Source organism: Amblyomma mixtum, chromosome 7, assembly GCF_055824585.1.
Source record: "Amblyomma mixtum isolate Tamu chromosome 7, ASM5582458v1, whole genome shotgun sequence".
Classification (NCBI taxonomy): domain Eukaryota; kingdom Metazoa; phylum Arthropoda; class Arachnida; order Ixodida; family Ixodidae; genus Amblyomma; species Amblyomma mixtum.
The window spans coordinates 37,776,614-37,792,699 of record NC_143018.1 but is presented as its reverse complement, the minus strand read 5'-3'; the positions used below and the strand labels follow the sequence as shown (position 1 = coordinate 37,792,699).

The window sequence follows — 16,086 nt, the reverse complement described above, 5'->3', positions numbered from 1 at the left end:
CTTTAGCATGAAGCGCATACAAGGGTTGCGTCATGGGTTGCGTGCTCTCGCGGCACTCACCTCACTTTCTCTCCAGCACAGCTCATCCGCATTGACTCGTTCGAAAACAAAGCCAAAGCCAACGAAATCCGTCGCCATTGGGAAAGAAGTCAGGTAAGCGCAGGCGCGAACGTCTGCACGTTAGCAGTGTAAGTACAAAGCCTCTTTTCTCATTTGGCCTCTTCGCTACGCTGCTAATTGTTAGTATGTAATGGACTGATCGGAACACCTGCACAGCGATCATGCTCGGCTATTGTGTTCGGTGTATCAGTGCCTCTTCAGTGGCTGCCTACTGTGGTGCCTGTTTTAAAAAGATGCATACAATGCCTTTTGCCCGTCAGTCTGAGCTAAATTTCAATTGTTAGGCCGATGCATGCGCTTTTCCGACTTTTCTGTTTGCGCACACCAACGTTTGTCTGTACACCATCGTTGGGCTTGGCGGTCGTTGGGCTCTTATCTGTCTTTTGTATCGTGTTGTTTCTTTGATGGCAAAGCGAATAAAAGGAACAGCTGGAGGCCGTGTAGATCGTTGCGTTAAATGCGAACCAGCTGTTGAACACGCGCAGGGGCTGATGTTAGCATTTCGAGCACCGTAAAAGCGGCCATGCCCGAGCTCGCGCACAGGTATGTAAAATGTTTCGGACTGTCGAGGTGCCTGTGTTCCTCACTGCGCATTGTTTAATTTGGTGACTGTGCTGATATGCGTCTGCGTTCGAGTCACGTGAGAACCGTGACGTCATTGCCTGTATATATTTGGCTGCAATAAACGGACAGGGGTATTTCGATTTAAGTATAAGACGCTTGATTGTTTGAGTAAAGATAGGGCCTGGATATGGGGCCCAGCGCAGAACGCTGCGTTCGATCTCTTATCTGCTCCGCGAAATGCATGGCTTTGTACGACCCTTGCCTTCCAACTATTGTATCGGCAGACGCTTCGTCTTTCGGCCTGGGCGCAGTCCTTTCTCAAACGCAACGGAACGGTGAGCGACGCCCAGTAGCGTTCGCCTCGCGTTCCCTCACGAAAACTGAGGAGCGCTATGCGCAGATAGAAAAGGAGACGTTAGCCTTGACTTGGGCTGCCGAAAGATTCGATGTATACCTCAGAGGTCTGGACATACTCTTCGAAACGGACCCTAAGCCTCTTGTTTCCTTACTAGGAAAAATGTCCGTTGATATGGTCCCGCCAAGAATTCAGCGGTTCAGATTGCGGCTCATGCGCTGTCATTTTGAGGTAGTCTATGTTCCGGGAAAACACTTAAACTTCTAGCACTTCTTTTCTCAGGGACTGAGGCACTACGAGTCTGGTTCCTTTTAAAAGCAACCCGTTGCCTTCAACTATAAAGGCGCACTCTTGCCAATAAGGGGCGAGATGGGAAGGAAGCCTCGGTTTTTCTGGCCAGCCTTTGCGACACAACAATCGAAGGGCTTTGCAAACTGCATCGGTTTGTTAAGCCTTTCTCACTCTATTCAGGAAATTATCTCCAGTTTCCAGTTCCTCTATCTGCGGCACACTTCCTTTTTTGAGTATCAAGTATTGTTAAAACACACGATGCTCTAAAAATATATTTCCGATACTGACACTCTGATACTTTCATTTTTGGCAAGCGATACTTACTAACGATACACAAAGTGTATTGAAAGATAGTATCAAAGATATGTGCATCTTCAATGTTAGCCATGGGTGTGATTAAACTAGTATGCTACCCTACGATGCTACAAACCGATTTTTTTAAACATTCGTTGCCATTTTCCGTTCCTGTGAGGCCACGAAACAGTAGATGCGGTTCACTTCGCGGGCTGTCACCGTGTGCAAAGGCCTCCACCATGCATTCAACTTGGCCGGTTGGCAGCACTAGGTGTTGTGGAGTGCTAACATCCCCCTGCCAGGGAAAGGGACTATAGTGGCCGGACTAATGGGTCGCTCACCCATCATCACTCGCATCCATCACCCTGTGCACATACAAGCTCTGCCATGTGTCTGAAATAACCAAAGCGTGGCCAAATTCCTCAGAAATGATCAGCTTCCTGCTGTAAAACTAAACACCTCTAGGGAGAACGGCAGGGTCAAGTGAAGGAAACAGCGCAAAAGACAAGAATGTGGCACGACGACACAGGCGCTGTCACGTCTTTGTCATGTCTTTGTCATGTCACATCCTTTTCTCTTGCGCTGTTTCCATTCTTGACTTCATGGACCAACTAGCTTGCCAAAAAGCCCTGTTGAACGACAAAGTGTCTGAATAATCTATTTTCCCAAATTATTGAGGGTTGAATGAATGAGGTCTTACTGTACAAACAAAAAAAAAAGGGATGTTGGCATTACACTGCAAGGCCTGTATAAGTTGAGTGCCAGTTTAGTAGTTTTATGCCAAGCTCTGCAACTATTGCCTCGTTTTGCATCTGCGCAGGATGGCAAGCCGGAGGTATGCTAATCCGGGCCGCGGCGGGTACCCAGTGCGTGGGTCATTCAACAACCGTGGGCCCTCTGGATTCAGGAATGCAGCGGGACCTGCTGGCAGACATGGTAGCTTTGGACCCACATCCAGGCCTGTGGCCCAGGCCTCTTTCAGGGCAGCGCCATCTTCGGTTGGCCCGGAAAACAACTATCCATCGAGGGATATGCTTGCAGCAAGGGCTGCAGCAGCAGTACGCCGGCCCGCTGCTGCTCCCGTTGCTACGGGTAGCGAAGGAGGATCAAGGGATAAGCCTGCCATGCATTCGGTCAGCACATGGACGGTGCAGATCGGCGAGGTGCCCATCTCGTACGTGTCACGAGAAAAGTGGCGTGATCAAGCCCGCCCTGAGAAAGGTATGCCACCGGATGCGATCCAGGAGCCATTCCAAGGCTGCACCCTGGACGACCGACACCCTAACGAGCCCAAGGCCACATACACTGAAGAAGAGATGAAAAGTCTCTGCTCGGTATGTGGAACACTGGTGATCCACTGGAGAACACACAAGGAGGGAAAGCTGCATCGGGATCGGGTCAAGGCCCGCGATGCTGGCCAGGTAGCAAGTGCAGCAGGACCTACTCAGCAGGATGTCATCGCTGCGCTCCGCGTGCTTCATGCCACACGACCTGACATCATTGCTGCATCCCTGGCAGCTGCGGCGCCAAATTTGCTGTCAGTAAGTGCGGCCGCTGGCAGTGCACCGCCACCTGTCGAGAGGACTCGGCGGGCTGGCCGGTCGAGGAGCCCTTCACCCGATCGGAAGCGCCACACCAGCCGGTGGAATCCACAGAATGGTGGCGAGCGCTACGGAGACGCTGCCCACGCTGCGGCTAGGGCTGCCATCGCCAATGAAGCTGTCAGGGCTTCCGCTGCTGCAACGTGAGGCTCACAGTTTGCATTTTACCTTTCAGTGCTTTCAGGATGCTGCTGTGTTGATGGAAGTTTCAGCTGCATATCTGGAAATATGGATTGCTGTTGCCTCTTTGGCTGTTTAACGCGATGATTCTAGATCCTCTGGTAGCCTGCTCGTTTGCGGAACCTGTCTGGTGAACGTGAACATTTCCTGGAAAATTTCCTAGAGAGTGGGGTTTTATGGTTCATTCATGCAAGGTTACGAGCCAAATGGCCTGGATTGCAGTGTGTGTTGTCTCTGCATCAACCCACTCCACTCATTCTTCAAAACAAGAAATGAATCGGCGAAAGCCCTTGGAAGGCTTCCAAATGCTGCACGGGCAACTCGTTTGCAGGAAACCTGGCCTGTAGTGCATTTGGTGCTAGCCTGAGCCTTTCTGGGAAGATGTAACGTAAACTCGCACAGGGCTAGTGGCTTACCTATTTGGTACAATGGTTCTAGAAAAGCATAACGTATGCAGGAAGATCATCGATGCTAGCTGCGACTATCTGCAGTAAGCTGATTTGTCAGCGACAGCTCATTTTCAGGGGCCGCCGCTTCACTCCTCCGTGGAAGGGTGGAGTTTGCAGGGGTGCTCACGTTGAATTCCTGGGTGAGGTGGGCTGCTTCCATGGGAAGGCACGCTGTGCGTCACTCGGGGTGGCTGGACTACGGAACCATGCCGTGAACCACGGCGTGAGGGAAAGGGGGTTAAGGGAGGGAGATAGTTGCTGTAGTGAGGGGCTTGGGAATAACCTCAGGTCGCCTGGTGTTCTTCACCTGGTGCTAACATTGCACAGCATGCAGGCGTTATTGCATTTTGCCCCCGTACAATTGGGCTGCCATGGCCGGGATTCGAATCCATGATCTCATGCTCAGTACCCGTATGCCACAGCCACGAAGCCACCACGGCTGGTGTGTATTTCTTAAGGAGAATGATGAAATCGCTCTCAAGCTTGAAGAAGCTTGCACGGCCAATGTGACGGCACTACGACTGCTTTTAGCTGCATGTGTGTTCTCTCAAAGTGCTGCCAGTGCTGTATGTCACTGGCTCTGCTTGGTTTTTATGGCAGGCTTTGTGGTTAGTTTGGTTGCAAGACATTGGTTTTAATAACTGGAACTTGCCTAATTTTGCCTGCTATGCTCCATGCACTCACCAGTTTGCTCGGTGCATGGAATGGACTAGGGTGGGTAGTCTTCTGTGGCTGAAAGAACTCTTTGCTGCAGATTGATGTTGACAAAAGCTGAGCAGCGCATCTATGAATGGTTTTGTGGAGTCCCCACCCTCCTGAGCCGAACTTCATCAGTAATCCGGCACAGCTGGACACGATGCCGGAGCCATCGCACGGCCTAAGATAGAACTAAGGAGAAGAAGGTGATGGGGCCGCACTCAGCGTGATGTCACAGCCATGCCATAAAAAATTTAGCAGATGCCTATGCAGTGCCCAGCCTGGCTTGCAATAGTACAAAGGTCTCGTCGGCATCTCTTAGCATGACTTAGCATTTACTCAGCGTTTCCTAGACATCACGGCACCCACAAAGACATGTTTTTGAAATGCTTCCGGTTTGTTGACATCACTTCAGCTTTGGTAACGTCACTCCCATTTCGGTGATGTCACATGGTACATGATGTTACCCTCTCTCAGTCTTTTTGCTGAGTCTAGATGGGGACTCTGCGTGACCATGCATTATGCTTGGTCATGTGACATCATCCACTCCAACATGTACTGCATGTAAATACATGCAGTAACGAGCCGACGAGTTCCTTATGCTATTGCACATAAACCGGCATGGAGCGCGCTCTAGCTGTACTGCGAGTGTTACGGCTGACGAAGGTGCTTTTGCCGTGTTCAGTAGCGTGAAATTCATTGTCACTGCGCAGAATCTGCCATGCACGCTGCTGAGCAGGAAACCGATTGGCGCCAGAACCAGTCTGAGCTGCGATGTCAGACAAACCCAGCCTAGAGGAGCACAGCACGCAGTAAAACGGCTGTCGGCGGAAATTTATGCACTAAACAGCAAAGCTTAGCACCGGCTGCTTTTTAGGTCCTTCTCCAAGTATTTGTCGCTTCCTTGGCTAGAAAAGCCTCCTGATACACGTGCTGCATCTACTCTCTCTACGTGCCCTGACCGCAGTGGTGTGTCAGCATTACCTAGCTCTGTGGCTCTTTCTTACTTGTGACACACCGGACACTGCAGAAATCCTGGCATCTCTCCCTACCCTCGAAACCATGCCATAGGTGCGGCCCTCTTTGGAGCTCCAGTTTGAACGAAGTAAGATGAGTGTTTGCCTGGGCTCTCTTCAACATGTGTGCTGGCCGTCGTCCTTGCAACCGTCAGATGCTGGTGCACTTCCACAGCTGCTGGAAACCGTAGCCGGAGCTATGCTGCATAGCTAGGAGTCACTGTGGTTGCTGATTCATCAAGCTTCAGGATCAGCGGGAAACTGCGCATGACAAGTAGCCGGAGGCCTCGCAACAGCAACTTTTCAGTTACCGCAACCTTGCTCAGAGTCCAAACATCCCACTTCCCCAAGTTTGTGAATGAAAAATTCACAAAGTTTTCGGAGATTACTGCTCACTCGAAGTTCTCCTTCATCCTGAAGTAGCCAACAGGAAGGACCCGTGTGAGACCCCCTGGATGTCCTGTTTCACCAACTGTACCATGGCTGACCAGGTCTACATGATTCCGGTGCTCCTCTCCTTCATCTCACAAGTAGTTTGCAGTGCTGTGAAAGCTGCGGCGATCTGAGCCAATCAGAATGGCGCGTGCTTCAAGACGTGTTCCTCCGTGCCTCTCACCCTGCGACTGGTGGCTCCATCACTCGGAAGGAAAGAGCACCAGTGTCGAGCTGCTGCGAACAGGAGACTCTGCAGATGCCATGTTTACGACTGATGGCGCACCTTTTCATAGGCCTCGGAAGTGGTGTGTTCGTGCGGACGTTCTTGCTAATTTATCCAGCAGGTGAATCGCTCGCTGTACTTTCATAAGGCCGTTCTGAACTGCCTTTTCAGTTACTGTAATTGCTTGAAAAATAGTCACAACACTACTCAGATATTCGAGGGAGTATTTGTTGTCTTTTTGTGGTCCTGGTTGGACAAGAGAGCTCTACCTTTCACAGTGCTGCTAACAACTTGTGAGCTAAAGTGTAGTGGTGGCTTATGAAAGCCAAGCCAGAACCATGATGGCTTTGAGGAGGAGACGTCATGGCCTCGGTGAACATTGAGGACCGCAAGTCAGTGGCACACCAGGAGGCCACCTGCTGCATCATAGCCCTGCTGCGGCCTCAGTTTTCCCCCGCAGTTCCCTCTAGTCTGGATTCTGTGACTGGAGGCTGGGATCATGCAGTTACACTCCAATGCTGGAGGCATATACCACCTGACCATGCCTCGACACTCACCAGTGAAATGCCATGAGCTGCCATCTTTTCTTATGACTTCTTACTGCAAATGAGCAGTTCTCATTGCCAGGGTACAGTGCCACCCTAGACGAACCCCTGCTTCTCTGGTGCAGTGCATCATCAAGCATCTCCTGCATTCTGCATGGCAGTATGCAAGAAAGCGGTGGCTTTGCTCCGGTCTCCCTACAAGGATTTTCGAGGCGATTTCTGCGTCAACAGAATTTCTACCCAAGCTCCTTGCCAAAGAACTGCTGTTGTTGGGCAGTCATGTCTGCTTGCTTTTGTTCTGTTGCTGCCACGTGACATCTGGTGGACGAGCTGTGGACCTGTTAAGCTCCAGAGATGGAACGTGCTGCTTACTTATGAATTCCAATGGCAGATTGCGAGCGCTCCTCTAGATCACAAACAGAGCGAGTAGCTCTGGCGGAGATTGCTCCCTCCTATTTCACGAATGGAATTCATGTGCTCCTGCAGGGACACTAGTACAAGAAAAGCGCCACGTTCAGGCAATATGGAGACGCCCGTCGCTTCACCACCGATTCGTCGTCGCCACCACTCTGTCTCTCGCGTTCATGGCAAATGAAAGGCGCACAAAGCTTCTGCTTTGTCTGAAGATGCCCGCAACGCAAAATTTTAGCGATAAATTTTCAGACTGCTTCCATATTTACAGAGCTACTAGGCTTAGCAAGTACATGTGTGACTTCACAGAGTGCGGGAGGTTCGAACTGGTCAACGATTTTGGTCTAGAAAGTGGTCGCAAAGAGTTGACATTCTGTTAAGACAGTAGTTTTTTTATTGTGCGGACACGAACAAAATGAGAAATAATTTAATTGGGGAGAACTACCTGGCGCATTTCGACTGAGATGGCGCTGCACGTGGCTAACAATTAAAAAAAAAACATCAAAAACCTTCCTTGTATGTTGCCCGGATCACCGCATAGCGACGACTGGAAGGAAGCCGCCACAGTCGGTCATGACGGGAAGCAGACGCAGAGGGAAAAGAAAACATCACGCAAGGTTTCGGTCAAATCTGCAGATTTCGATGGGGAAAATATCGCTGCTCCACGGAGCGATCCGGGATCGGTGCCTGACCTCCATCTGCAATTGGAACAGACAACTCACACTCCCATTTCGCCACTGGAATACAGTTGCTCCAAGCAGAGCAGAAAAACTTGATCCAGATCTGCCATTGAAATTCAACATTAGGCTTTGGCCCCGTGAAGCTGCCTAAGGTTGGTTGAACCTTTTCAGCTATATGTCAGCGCTGAACTGATACAGCTCTGCAGAGCTGATGATCTTTGTGCTTCAGAAGGCCTAGCGTGCACTTGGCACAGAAGCCATGAATTTTTGTAGCGAGAGCTACATTGGCCGTATTCTCGCCGTTTTGCTATGGCCGGTGGCCGCACCGCGAGCTGAGCCGTTGCCTAGCAGCCACCGCAGCTGGCAGCGCCGCTTGCCGCGCCATCTGGCATGACGTCGGAGGAGGAGCAGGTGAAATCGCGTTGCAACAATAAAGGAGAAGCCGGCATTGCATTGTATATTTGGAAGGGGCAACGCGGTGGGATTCGTCAGTAGATATGGAAAGTGAGTCGTAGGCACTGAAAAATGCCAGGCTTCATCGTCAGAACGAAACCAAGATGAGGCAGTGAGCCGAGGAGACGGAGGAAGAACGAGCCGCACGTCTCGAGAAGCGTCTTAGTACTAAGCGGCCGGGCGAGTGGATTCAGATGAGGATGGTTCGTCGTCTAGTTCACCATGTCGTCCAGGACCGACGCAGTACTGTGTCGGAGCCATTGAGAAGGCTGCTTGCTACTTCACCAGGCCATCTTTGTGGCAATTGTGAAACAAGGAGATGAAGACTTTGAAAATGAATGCGTTACACTTTAAAAATGTCTAGTCTGTAATGTAACCATAACTTAACTATAGGTAACAACAAAACCTAAACACTGAGACGTACCAAGATAAACGATAAAGATGCAACTGTACAGATAACCAAGTTAAACAATAAGATTAACCGTACCTCTCACTACGCACATCCAGGCATAACTGAGTTCAGTCACAGCCAATTTTTTTTTTTTTGCTAAACAGGGAGAACTTCAAGGAAAAACTGTGGTACGCATTCACAGGAATCGTCCGCAAAGAAAGAGCCAGTTTGCTGCTTCAGACTTGCCAGCATCTAAACAAGGCAATCGTTGTGTATGCCAAAGAAACACAATGTGTTTCGGTGGTACACCAGCCCCGATGTGGCTGATAGAGGGATCAAATTTTTGATGTGTGGCATCAAGAAGGAGCCCTTTGTCACTGGATAGACCTTGTGGGGTTTAAACTTGGGGAGATAAATCCGTTCTCCCCGTTTAAGCGCGGCTGACTCAGTTCAAAACCGCGCGGACCCCACCCCATGGTCGCGTACGCTACCGAGCGCACGCCGACCACGGCGGGCCTTGCTCTGCGGGAACAAAGGAACGACACACTGGCTGACACAAACAAGGCATTTATTGCTATAACAACAATAACGCCAGCTAGCAACAAAATACACTGAGGAATCGAGGGTGTCCGACTCACCAGCACGGCTACGAGCGAACGTTCGCCCACGCTAGGGCAAAGGGAATATCTCCGAGGCCGGATGGGACGAGCTGAGGGGAACACGTTTCCACACGAGGACGCCCGCGGCGAAGAGCGGAGCTTTGCGCGTGAACGTCCAACACGCTTCCCGGGCCCAGGGAGAAGAGACCCCGTAGCTCCCCGCGAGCGCGCAGCAAAACGCCATCCGTGGCGCTGGTGTCGCTGCGACGCGAGCGTCCTCCCCTGTTACAGTAACCCAACTGAGAAGAATGCGTTGCGGAGGAGCTAACTACCGTAGGGGGTGCAATGCGGGAAAGTGAACGCAGGGGACGAAGGCGTCCCCACAACCTTGGGCACCAGGACTCATCAGTGTGAACATCCTGTTCAAACCTCGGCTGCTGCTGACATCAACTTGTGCAAGATTATCTGCAAAATTGCCCATGAAGAGTTACGCCATCTGCTGTGATCCTTAACAGCTGGCTCACCTCACAGCACTAGTGGAAGTCAAATCCAGCAGATGTGGAGCATCCTACAGGCTTTTTATAACATCAACAAAAGAACTTCAGGCCATGGCTGGCCCCACTGCAAGACACAGTCAAAGGCACTTCTTCAGCCTGCATTGTGAGCTGTATGTACTTCCCGGTGACCGTAGTCACCCACCCACCCGTTCATAGTTATTTTGACACTCTGCAAAAAAGCTGACCTTTGAGAGCTCTAAACAGCTGCCCCATATGCGTCCACTAGGGGGGCCAGCCATGCCTTTCGACAGTGCCCATATAAGCATGCGAGCTTTTTTGACCTTTTCATCGGCACACCTCAGCTGCACAATGGACATCACCTGCAAGAGACCAAAGACTACCTCTGCCGTGAGGTATGCATGCCAACCCATTCTTCACATTCGGCATTGCGGTCAAGCCTCTGTTTCTCAATGCCTCAGTGCACCTATGTAGATGCCATTGGAGGACACTGCGTCATCATCATCATCAGCCTGACCACGCCCACTGCAGGGAAAAGGCCTCTCCTATGTCTCTCCAATTAACCCTGTCTTTAACCAGTTGCGGCCACCATATCCCTGCAAACTTCTTAATCTCATCCACCCACCTAACTTCCTGACGTCCCCTGCTACGCTTGCCTTCTCTTGGAATCCACTCCGGCACCCTTAAGGACCAGCAATTATTTTTCCTTCACATTACATGCCCTGCCCAAGCCCATTTCTTGCTCATGATTTCGACTAGGATGTCATTAATCCGCGTTTGTTCCCTCATCCACTCTGCCCACTTGCGGTCTCTCAACGTCTTCCTAAGCCACCAAAAATGGAACTATAAGGAGCAACCTTAGGAAATGGAGTTGCTTCCTGGCGAAGCAACAGCTATCCACCATTGATGATGACACAATGACCCACAAGCAACAACTGAGAAACATCTCATCGGAATAGCTACATCTTGCGAAGACCAGCTTGAGCACTGCACTGCACTGCACAATTCAAGCTTGACATGACAGAACCCCAATCTGACTGCATGACATAGATGTGAGTCAACTCTCTGGTCAAGCTTCTAACGCCCGCTAGATTGTGGTGCCGGCAGATTACTTGGTCATTGATGGATATTTCAGTGCTAAGCTCCGAAAGTGGCAGCAACGTGCATGGTCCGCCGTTGCACACATCTGGAGGGTCACATTACCATGCTATGAGGGCGATGCACAGCGAGAGCACTGGTCATAGGTCACGCGTACCGTGCAGTCTTCGTAGAGCCACAGGCCTTTCTTTCATGACGTCACCTTGAGCATGAACTTCCTCGGCGCCTTGCAGTCATCGACCACCACTCAGAAGTCGACCACATTCTCGAAGAACAGAACCCTACCATCATCCCTCGAAGTCGTTACCTTGAGATTTATTTGAAGAAAAAGTGAGTGTGCGGACCTTGGCCATCACAAACTGCAAGTTGCCCTTCAGCAACTAAGGCTGATTTTCAGCTGATAACCCAGAGCCATTGATAGCAAAGGAGTCAAAGTAGCAGAGCTAACAGTATTGGAAACGTTAGCACTGCTGATGGCTTTCCTTTGAGTTTGTGGGCATTTGTGAATAGCAGTGTTGTGAGAACAAATAATTCTGTAAAATAATTCTGTGTGTTGAGCACTGAGGCCGTGGTCTGTGCAAGATGGATATGCCAATAATTCACTGGAATGACGGAGCTTACACCTATTGTCAATGTGCTTCGAAGCCCAACTTTACGGAACACCTCAGCGCTCTGGGTCTCACACTTGTGTTGGAGGCTCTGCTGTGCTCACGCAGCGTTAGTTTACAAGGAGCCACTGTCATCTTTGCGGATAGTGAGATCAAGCTAACGGCGTCTCACGTCTGCAGCTTGCTGGGGAGGTATTGCAAGCAAGCGTTGTGTATCACTTCCTAAACAGGCACTGAAGAAACTTGAAAAAAAAAGCCAAACTTATTGCGGATGTTGAAATTCTGCGAGGATAGTGTGTAGCCTGGCATCACCGAAGACATTGGAATTCCAACCCTAGCTCATTTTCCGAGCAGCAGCAGGTCTGCATTTTTTATTTCAGCAGCCAAAACAAGCCATGGACGTAGGGTCAAGACGGGGCGGAAAAATTTTGGCAAAAACAGGCCGTGGAATGACTTCAAGGACTTCTGTTTCTCAACAGGATGAAGGCGTCTTGCTTTTTGAGGGCACACTGCAACCACATTGAACATCGGAGCTGTGGTCAATTCTGAACGGGTCGCAGGAGCAGCAGCCCATAATTTGCCGTACATGGCTGGCATCTACAACCAAGACTGTTTTTTTGCAGGGCAAGTCCTGGGTTTGGCAACACTCGTATGTTACTGGATATTTTCATTGGGTGGAACAACAGTTTAATTGCCCAACACTTTCAGTGGCTCAGGCCAGTGGAAGTGGCATCAAGAGGAAATGGAAGGGATTTGGCAAGCAAGTGCAACTTCTTTTGAAAGTTTCAGCAGTCTCCTCATGTTGGCGAGGTCAGTCGACACGAAGCTTCTTTCGTACATTTTCTTTTGCGGCCACAAGCAGGTTTTGGGATGCCCAGAAGGTGTTCAGGCTGCCAAACTTCAATCCAGCAACTGGAACCTGGGGAGGAGTATGCACCGTTACAAGAAATACATCCGCTGTTCAACGTGCCCCGTAGCTTTCCAGCTGTAGCCCTATCCTGTGAGGGACATTACAACTTCTCAGCTGAAGACAAAGCTTTCGCCTTTGCTGCTCTTTTATGCGTCATGCTGCACTCCTCAAGCTGCAGGACTGTCTCACTGCACCTTTTTTTTTCCAGGCAAGGCTCTCTCGTTTGGTCTGTTCAGTGGAAGCTCGTGTCACTACCTCGTCTTAATATTCAATCCTGGTGCAAGTGGAAGGAGCCAGTGGAAGTGGCCGTTTCCCCTTTGTGTTTAGAGTTCTCCGGCTATAACGGAGCTGGCCTACACAATCCAGTACAGTGTTGGAGCAGTTGACTTTTGGATTAGTATTCTGTTGAGCGTTGTTCTCCTGGCCACATTCTGTTAACTTTGGAAGCACTGTTGAGCAGTGCTGCAGTGAACGTCAATTTCTAGCTGGCTTTCAGATGCAAGGACCATTGATAAATAGGTAATATGGCAAGTAGGATATGGGTGAAAATATCCCAAAGGAGGGCTCGACTTCGGTTGAAGCGTGGAAAACTCTAATCTCTTTTTTACTTGGGCCTACGCTGAAGTCTAAAGCAAGTGCTGAGCAAGCGTCCTGCTTGCACTGGCCTGGCGAGGTACATGATGTGCCTTTAGCTAGGTTCGCTCATACATGTAGGCACAGAAGCTGTGCTGATATAGAAAACGGCCTGTCCTGAATTCTCTTCCTGGTGCCCGAATGGATGTGGAATTCGAGGGCAACCATGTGTCGGCAGTTGCTGACACGGTTGCGTCATGTAAACATTTATCGGCACATGACGTCATTCATACGACAAGATATGTGCCATATTGTGACAAGCTGCTGCAACGTTGTCTGGGCATCAAGCGCTTCCATTGCATGCCTGGGACGTCGACAACAAGTTCGTCGAAAATGGGGACTGGTTTTTCTCCCCCTGTCCCCTGCAACGGCGTTTGCATGCCTTCCCAAGTGTGCCTACCAATGCACCATCTGTGCAAGCTTGTCTTGGTCTGCCAGCCGTGGCCTCTGGTGCAACAGCTTTCAGGCGAGAACCGGGTTGTCTCTCTCCCACTGCTTCATGTCGCACTGCCTTTGTTTTTTTTTCTTGCAGGCAGCGCTTCCTCGGTGAACAGTCACGTGGGTTTGGCCGCTACAATTCTGGTACGTGCCCATCATTTTCATGGAACTAAGTGAAGTGAACGTGCTGTTCTTAAAAGGCAGAGCAATGGAGCCTGGTTATCGCGGTAATGAGAGAGAACTTTTTAAGAGATCAACTGCAGGTCTCCGTACTAGGGACTCACCTGAAAGCTTTTTAACTTGCAAAATTGGACCAGTATCGCCAAACGTGCCGCACATGTGCGTGCTTCCTGCTGTTGAGTTCCGTAGTGCAACAGATTTGTAGAAGGAAATCTGGTGCTGTGGCCTGTAGAATAGGATGATGGGAACTATGTATCATAATTTATTGCAGCAACCAATAAATTTTCTTCAGTGTATATTCTGCGCTCCATTATTTTCCTTATGTAAAGTTTCAAAGGGAGCTTTCTGCTCAGACAAAAAACCAATAGTTACTATCACTGTTTTAAGTATTGCCTGAAGATAGCACTGCATAAATTGGTTTGGTTTCGTTCCCAAACGTCCCAAAGCGACTCGGGCTGTGAGAGATGCTGTAGTGAAGGGCTCCGGAAATTTCGACCTCCTTGGGCTTTATAGTGCACTGACATCGCACAGTACACGAGCCTCTAGCATTTTGCCTCCACCAAACTGACCGCTGCGGCCGGGATTGAACCCATGTATTTCCGTTCAGCAGCCGAGCGCCATAACCACTGAGCCACCACAACGGTGCACCGCATAAATTACTGTCCACAGTACCATTAAGGTAAAGCAGTAAAATTACGGATAAGTTGAGTCACTTGTGTGTAGAATAGATTGCATTGGCACCTTGCTCAGCTGCTGGGTTCAGCACACATGTATGCTATGGTGGGGAGGGCAGTAGTGATCATTGGAAAGACATAGAAAACTGCAGGATTATTCGGTAGTGCTCTGAGGTCAACTCTGAGTCAACTCTACTTTCTCCAGAAGTTGTGACATAAGTGTCCATCTCTGTATCACCATTGCAGCTAAGATGGGTGGCAGGGTCACTGAGGTGCGAAGACAAGGTCAACGTAAGGATTGTTCTGTTTTTGGGTCAAGTGCTGTGTGTCATGTTTCAAGGGTTCATATTTAGCCCTCCTATTGGAATGTACCAGAAGCAGTTCTGTCTGCAGTGTCAATTCATGCCCTTGCTTGTTTGTGTGATCACCATCTGATGTTAGCTAACGTGGCAGTGTCGGCACATTGAAACTAACGGTGAAGTTGGTCCATTTGCAGTAATGCGAGAGCATCAGAAGCCCCATCGGCGATAAAAAAAACGGCATTTGTCCGTCACATAATTCCCAGGACCGGAAGTTACAGCTGTATGTTTTGATGAGTCTTTATTGTGTCCGTGTTGCCACCTTTAGACACTTTCAGGGAAACATCTAACCATCAGCTTGAGGATCCACAGAGATATCTCACTGTGTGCACTCAGGCATGTAGGGGTCCGCAAACGCAGCCGTGAAAGAATGACACAAAACTCAGATGTAAAGGCATCAACATATTCCGATGCTATCTCATTGCCAGCACATGAGGTGTCCCCGTGAATTTTTAGATAATAAAATTGGCTTACTCATTTGTACTGCAGGTTTTTCAGTTTTGAAATGTTTTTGACGCCTTCATGGCAACACGTATGGATAGTAACCCATATCAAGACAAAAGGAAAATGGCAGTAGTGTTTATGTAGATTGTCAAATCGTCAACTTCCCACTGCAGTCTTCGACATAACAGCACCAAAACTGTTTCGCATACTTAATTAGCGAGCAAGTAAATGCAGCTCTGGTGTGATGTAGAAATGAAAAGTAAATCACGGTGTTAAAGTGCGTGATTATGGCCCTCAGGTGGATATTTTTGAAAACTGACTGAGACGTGTTTGAAGCACTAGCATGGTGGCCTTGGGGATCCTGGAAAGGGGCTTGTAAGATACCCTGCTCAAGCACTTGACAAGCATTCTGTGCACTACTGCTGTGCTTTACAATACACTGCATGAGTGTTCACCTTTTCAGCTGTGGTGTGATGCAGGCCCTGTCAAGTACGTAGGCATCTCTCTGGTCACTTCTGAACGACTGTTGGGGCCATTCTAGTGTTGTCGAAAACTTGCAAGCTATAACCCATTTATTGAAATGATGACTGCAGAAACTGCAGATCTACCAACTCTCTCACCCATCTAGCATGGGAATTTTGATTATCAAACACTCGTCACTTATAATTAAATGTTGGGTTAATTTTCAAGACTGTTCGTGTCTATGCTGTTTTGCGTCTCCTATATTTGCAAGATTAATTTGCTCCCTGAAGTCTAACTAAATTTGATTTTTTTTCTTCATGGCTCTGCTGCAGGCTCATACACCTGGAAATGAATACAGACATGCCATTTCATCTCTCACCACTTGCACTCTGGGATTAATCCAAGCTCTGTGTATGGTGTGCACCTTTTTTCCTGAAATAAACTCCTCCTCATCCTGTGAAA

At 49.4% G+C, this 16,086-nt stretch overlaps 1 protein-coding gene across 7 annotated transcripts; it reads left to right on the top strand.

Annotated features, from left to right (window-relative positions):
• Positions 1 to 16,086, top strand: LOC149335686 (uncharacterized). Of its 7 annotated transcripts, XM_089552276.1 has the most exons (6): positions 1 to 153; positions 2,445 to 3,368; positions 13,600 to 13,649; positions 14,606 to 14,650; positions 15,626 to 15,651; positions 15,957 to 16,086. In XM_089552276.1, the coding sequence occupies exons 1-5, from the start codon at positions 8 to 10 to the stop codon at positions 15,634 to 15,636; spliced, it is 1,176 nt and encodes a 391-aa protein (XP_089408402.1). In that variant the 5' UTR covers positions 1 to 7; the 3' UTR covers positions 15,637 to 15,651; positions 15,957 to 16,086. The 7 variants fall into 7 exon arrangements, with proteins under 7 accessions (XP_089408402.1, XP_089408404.1, XP_089408399.1 ...); XM_089552278.1 differs by lacking the exon at positions 14,606 to 14,650; XM_089552273.1 differs by lacking the exon at positions 15,626 to 15,651.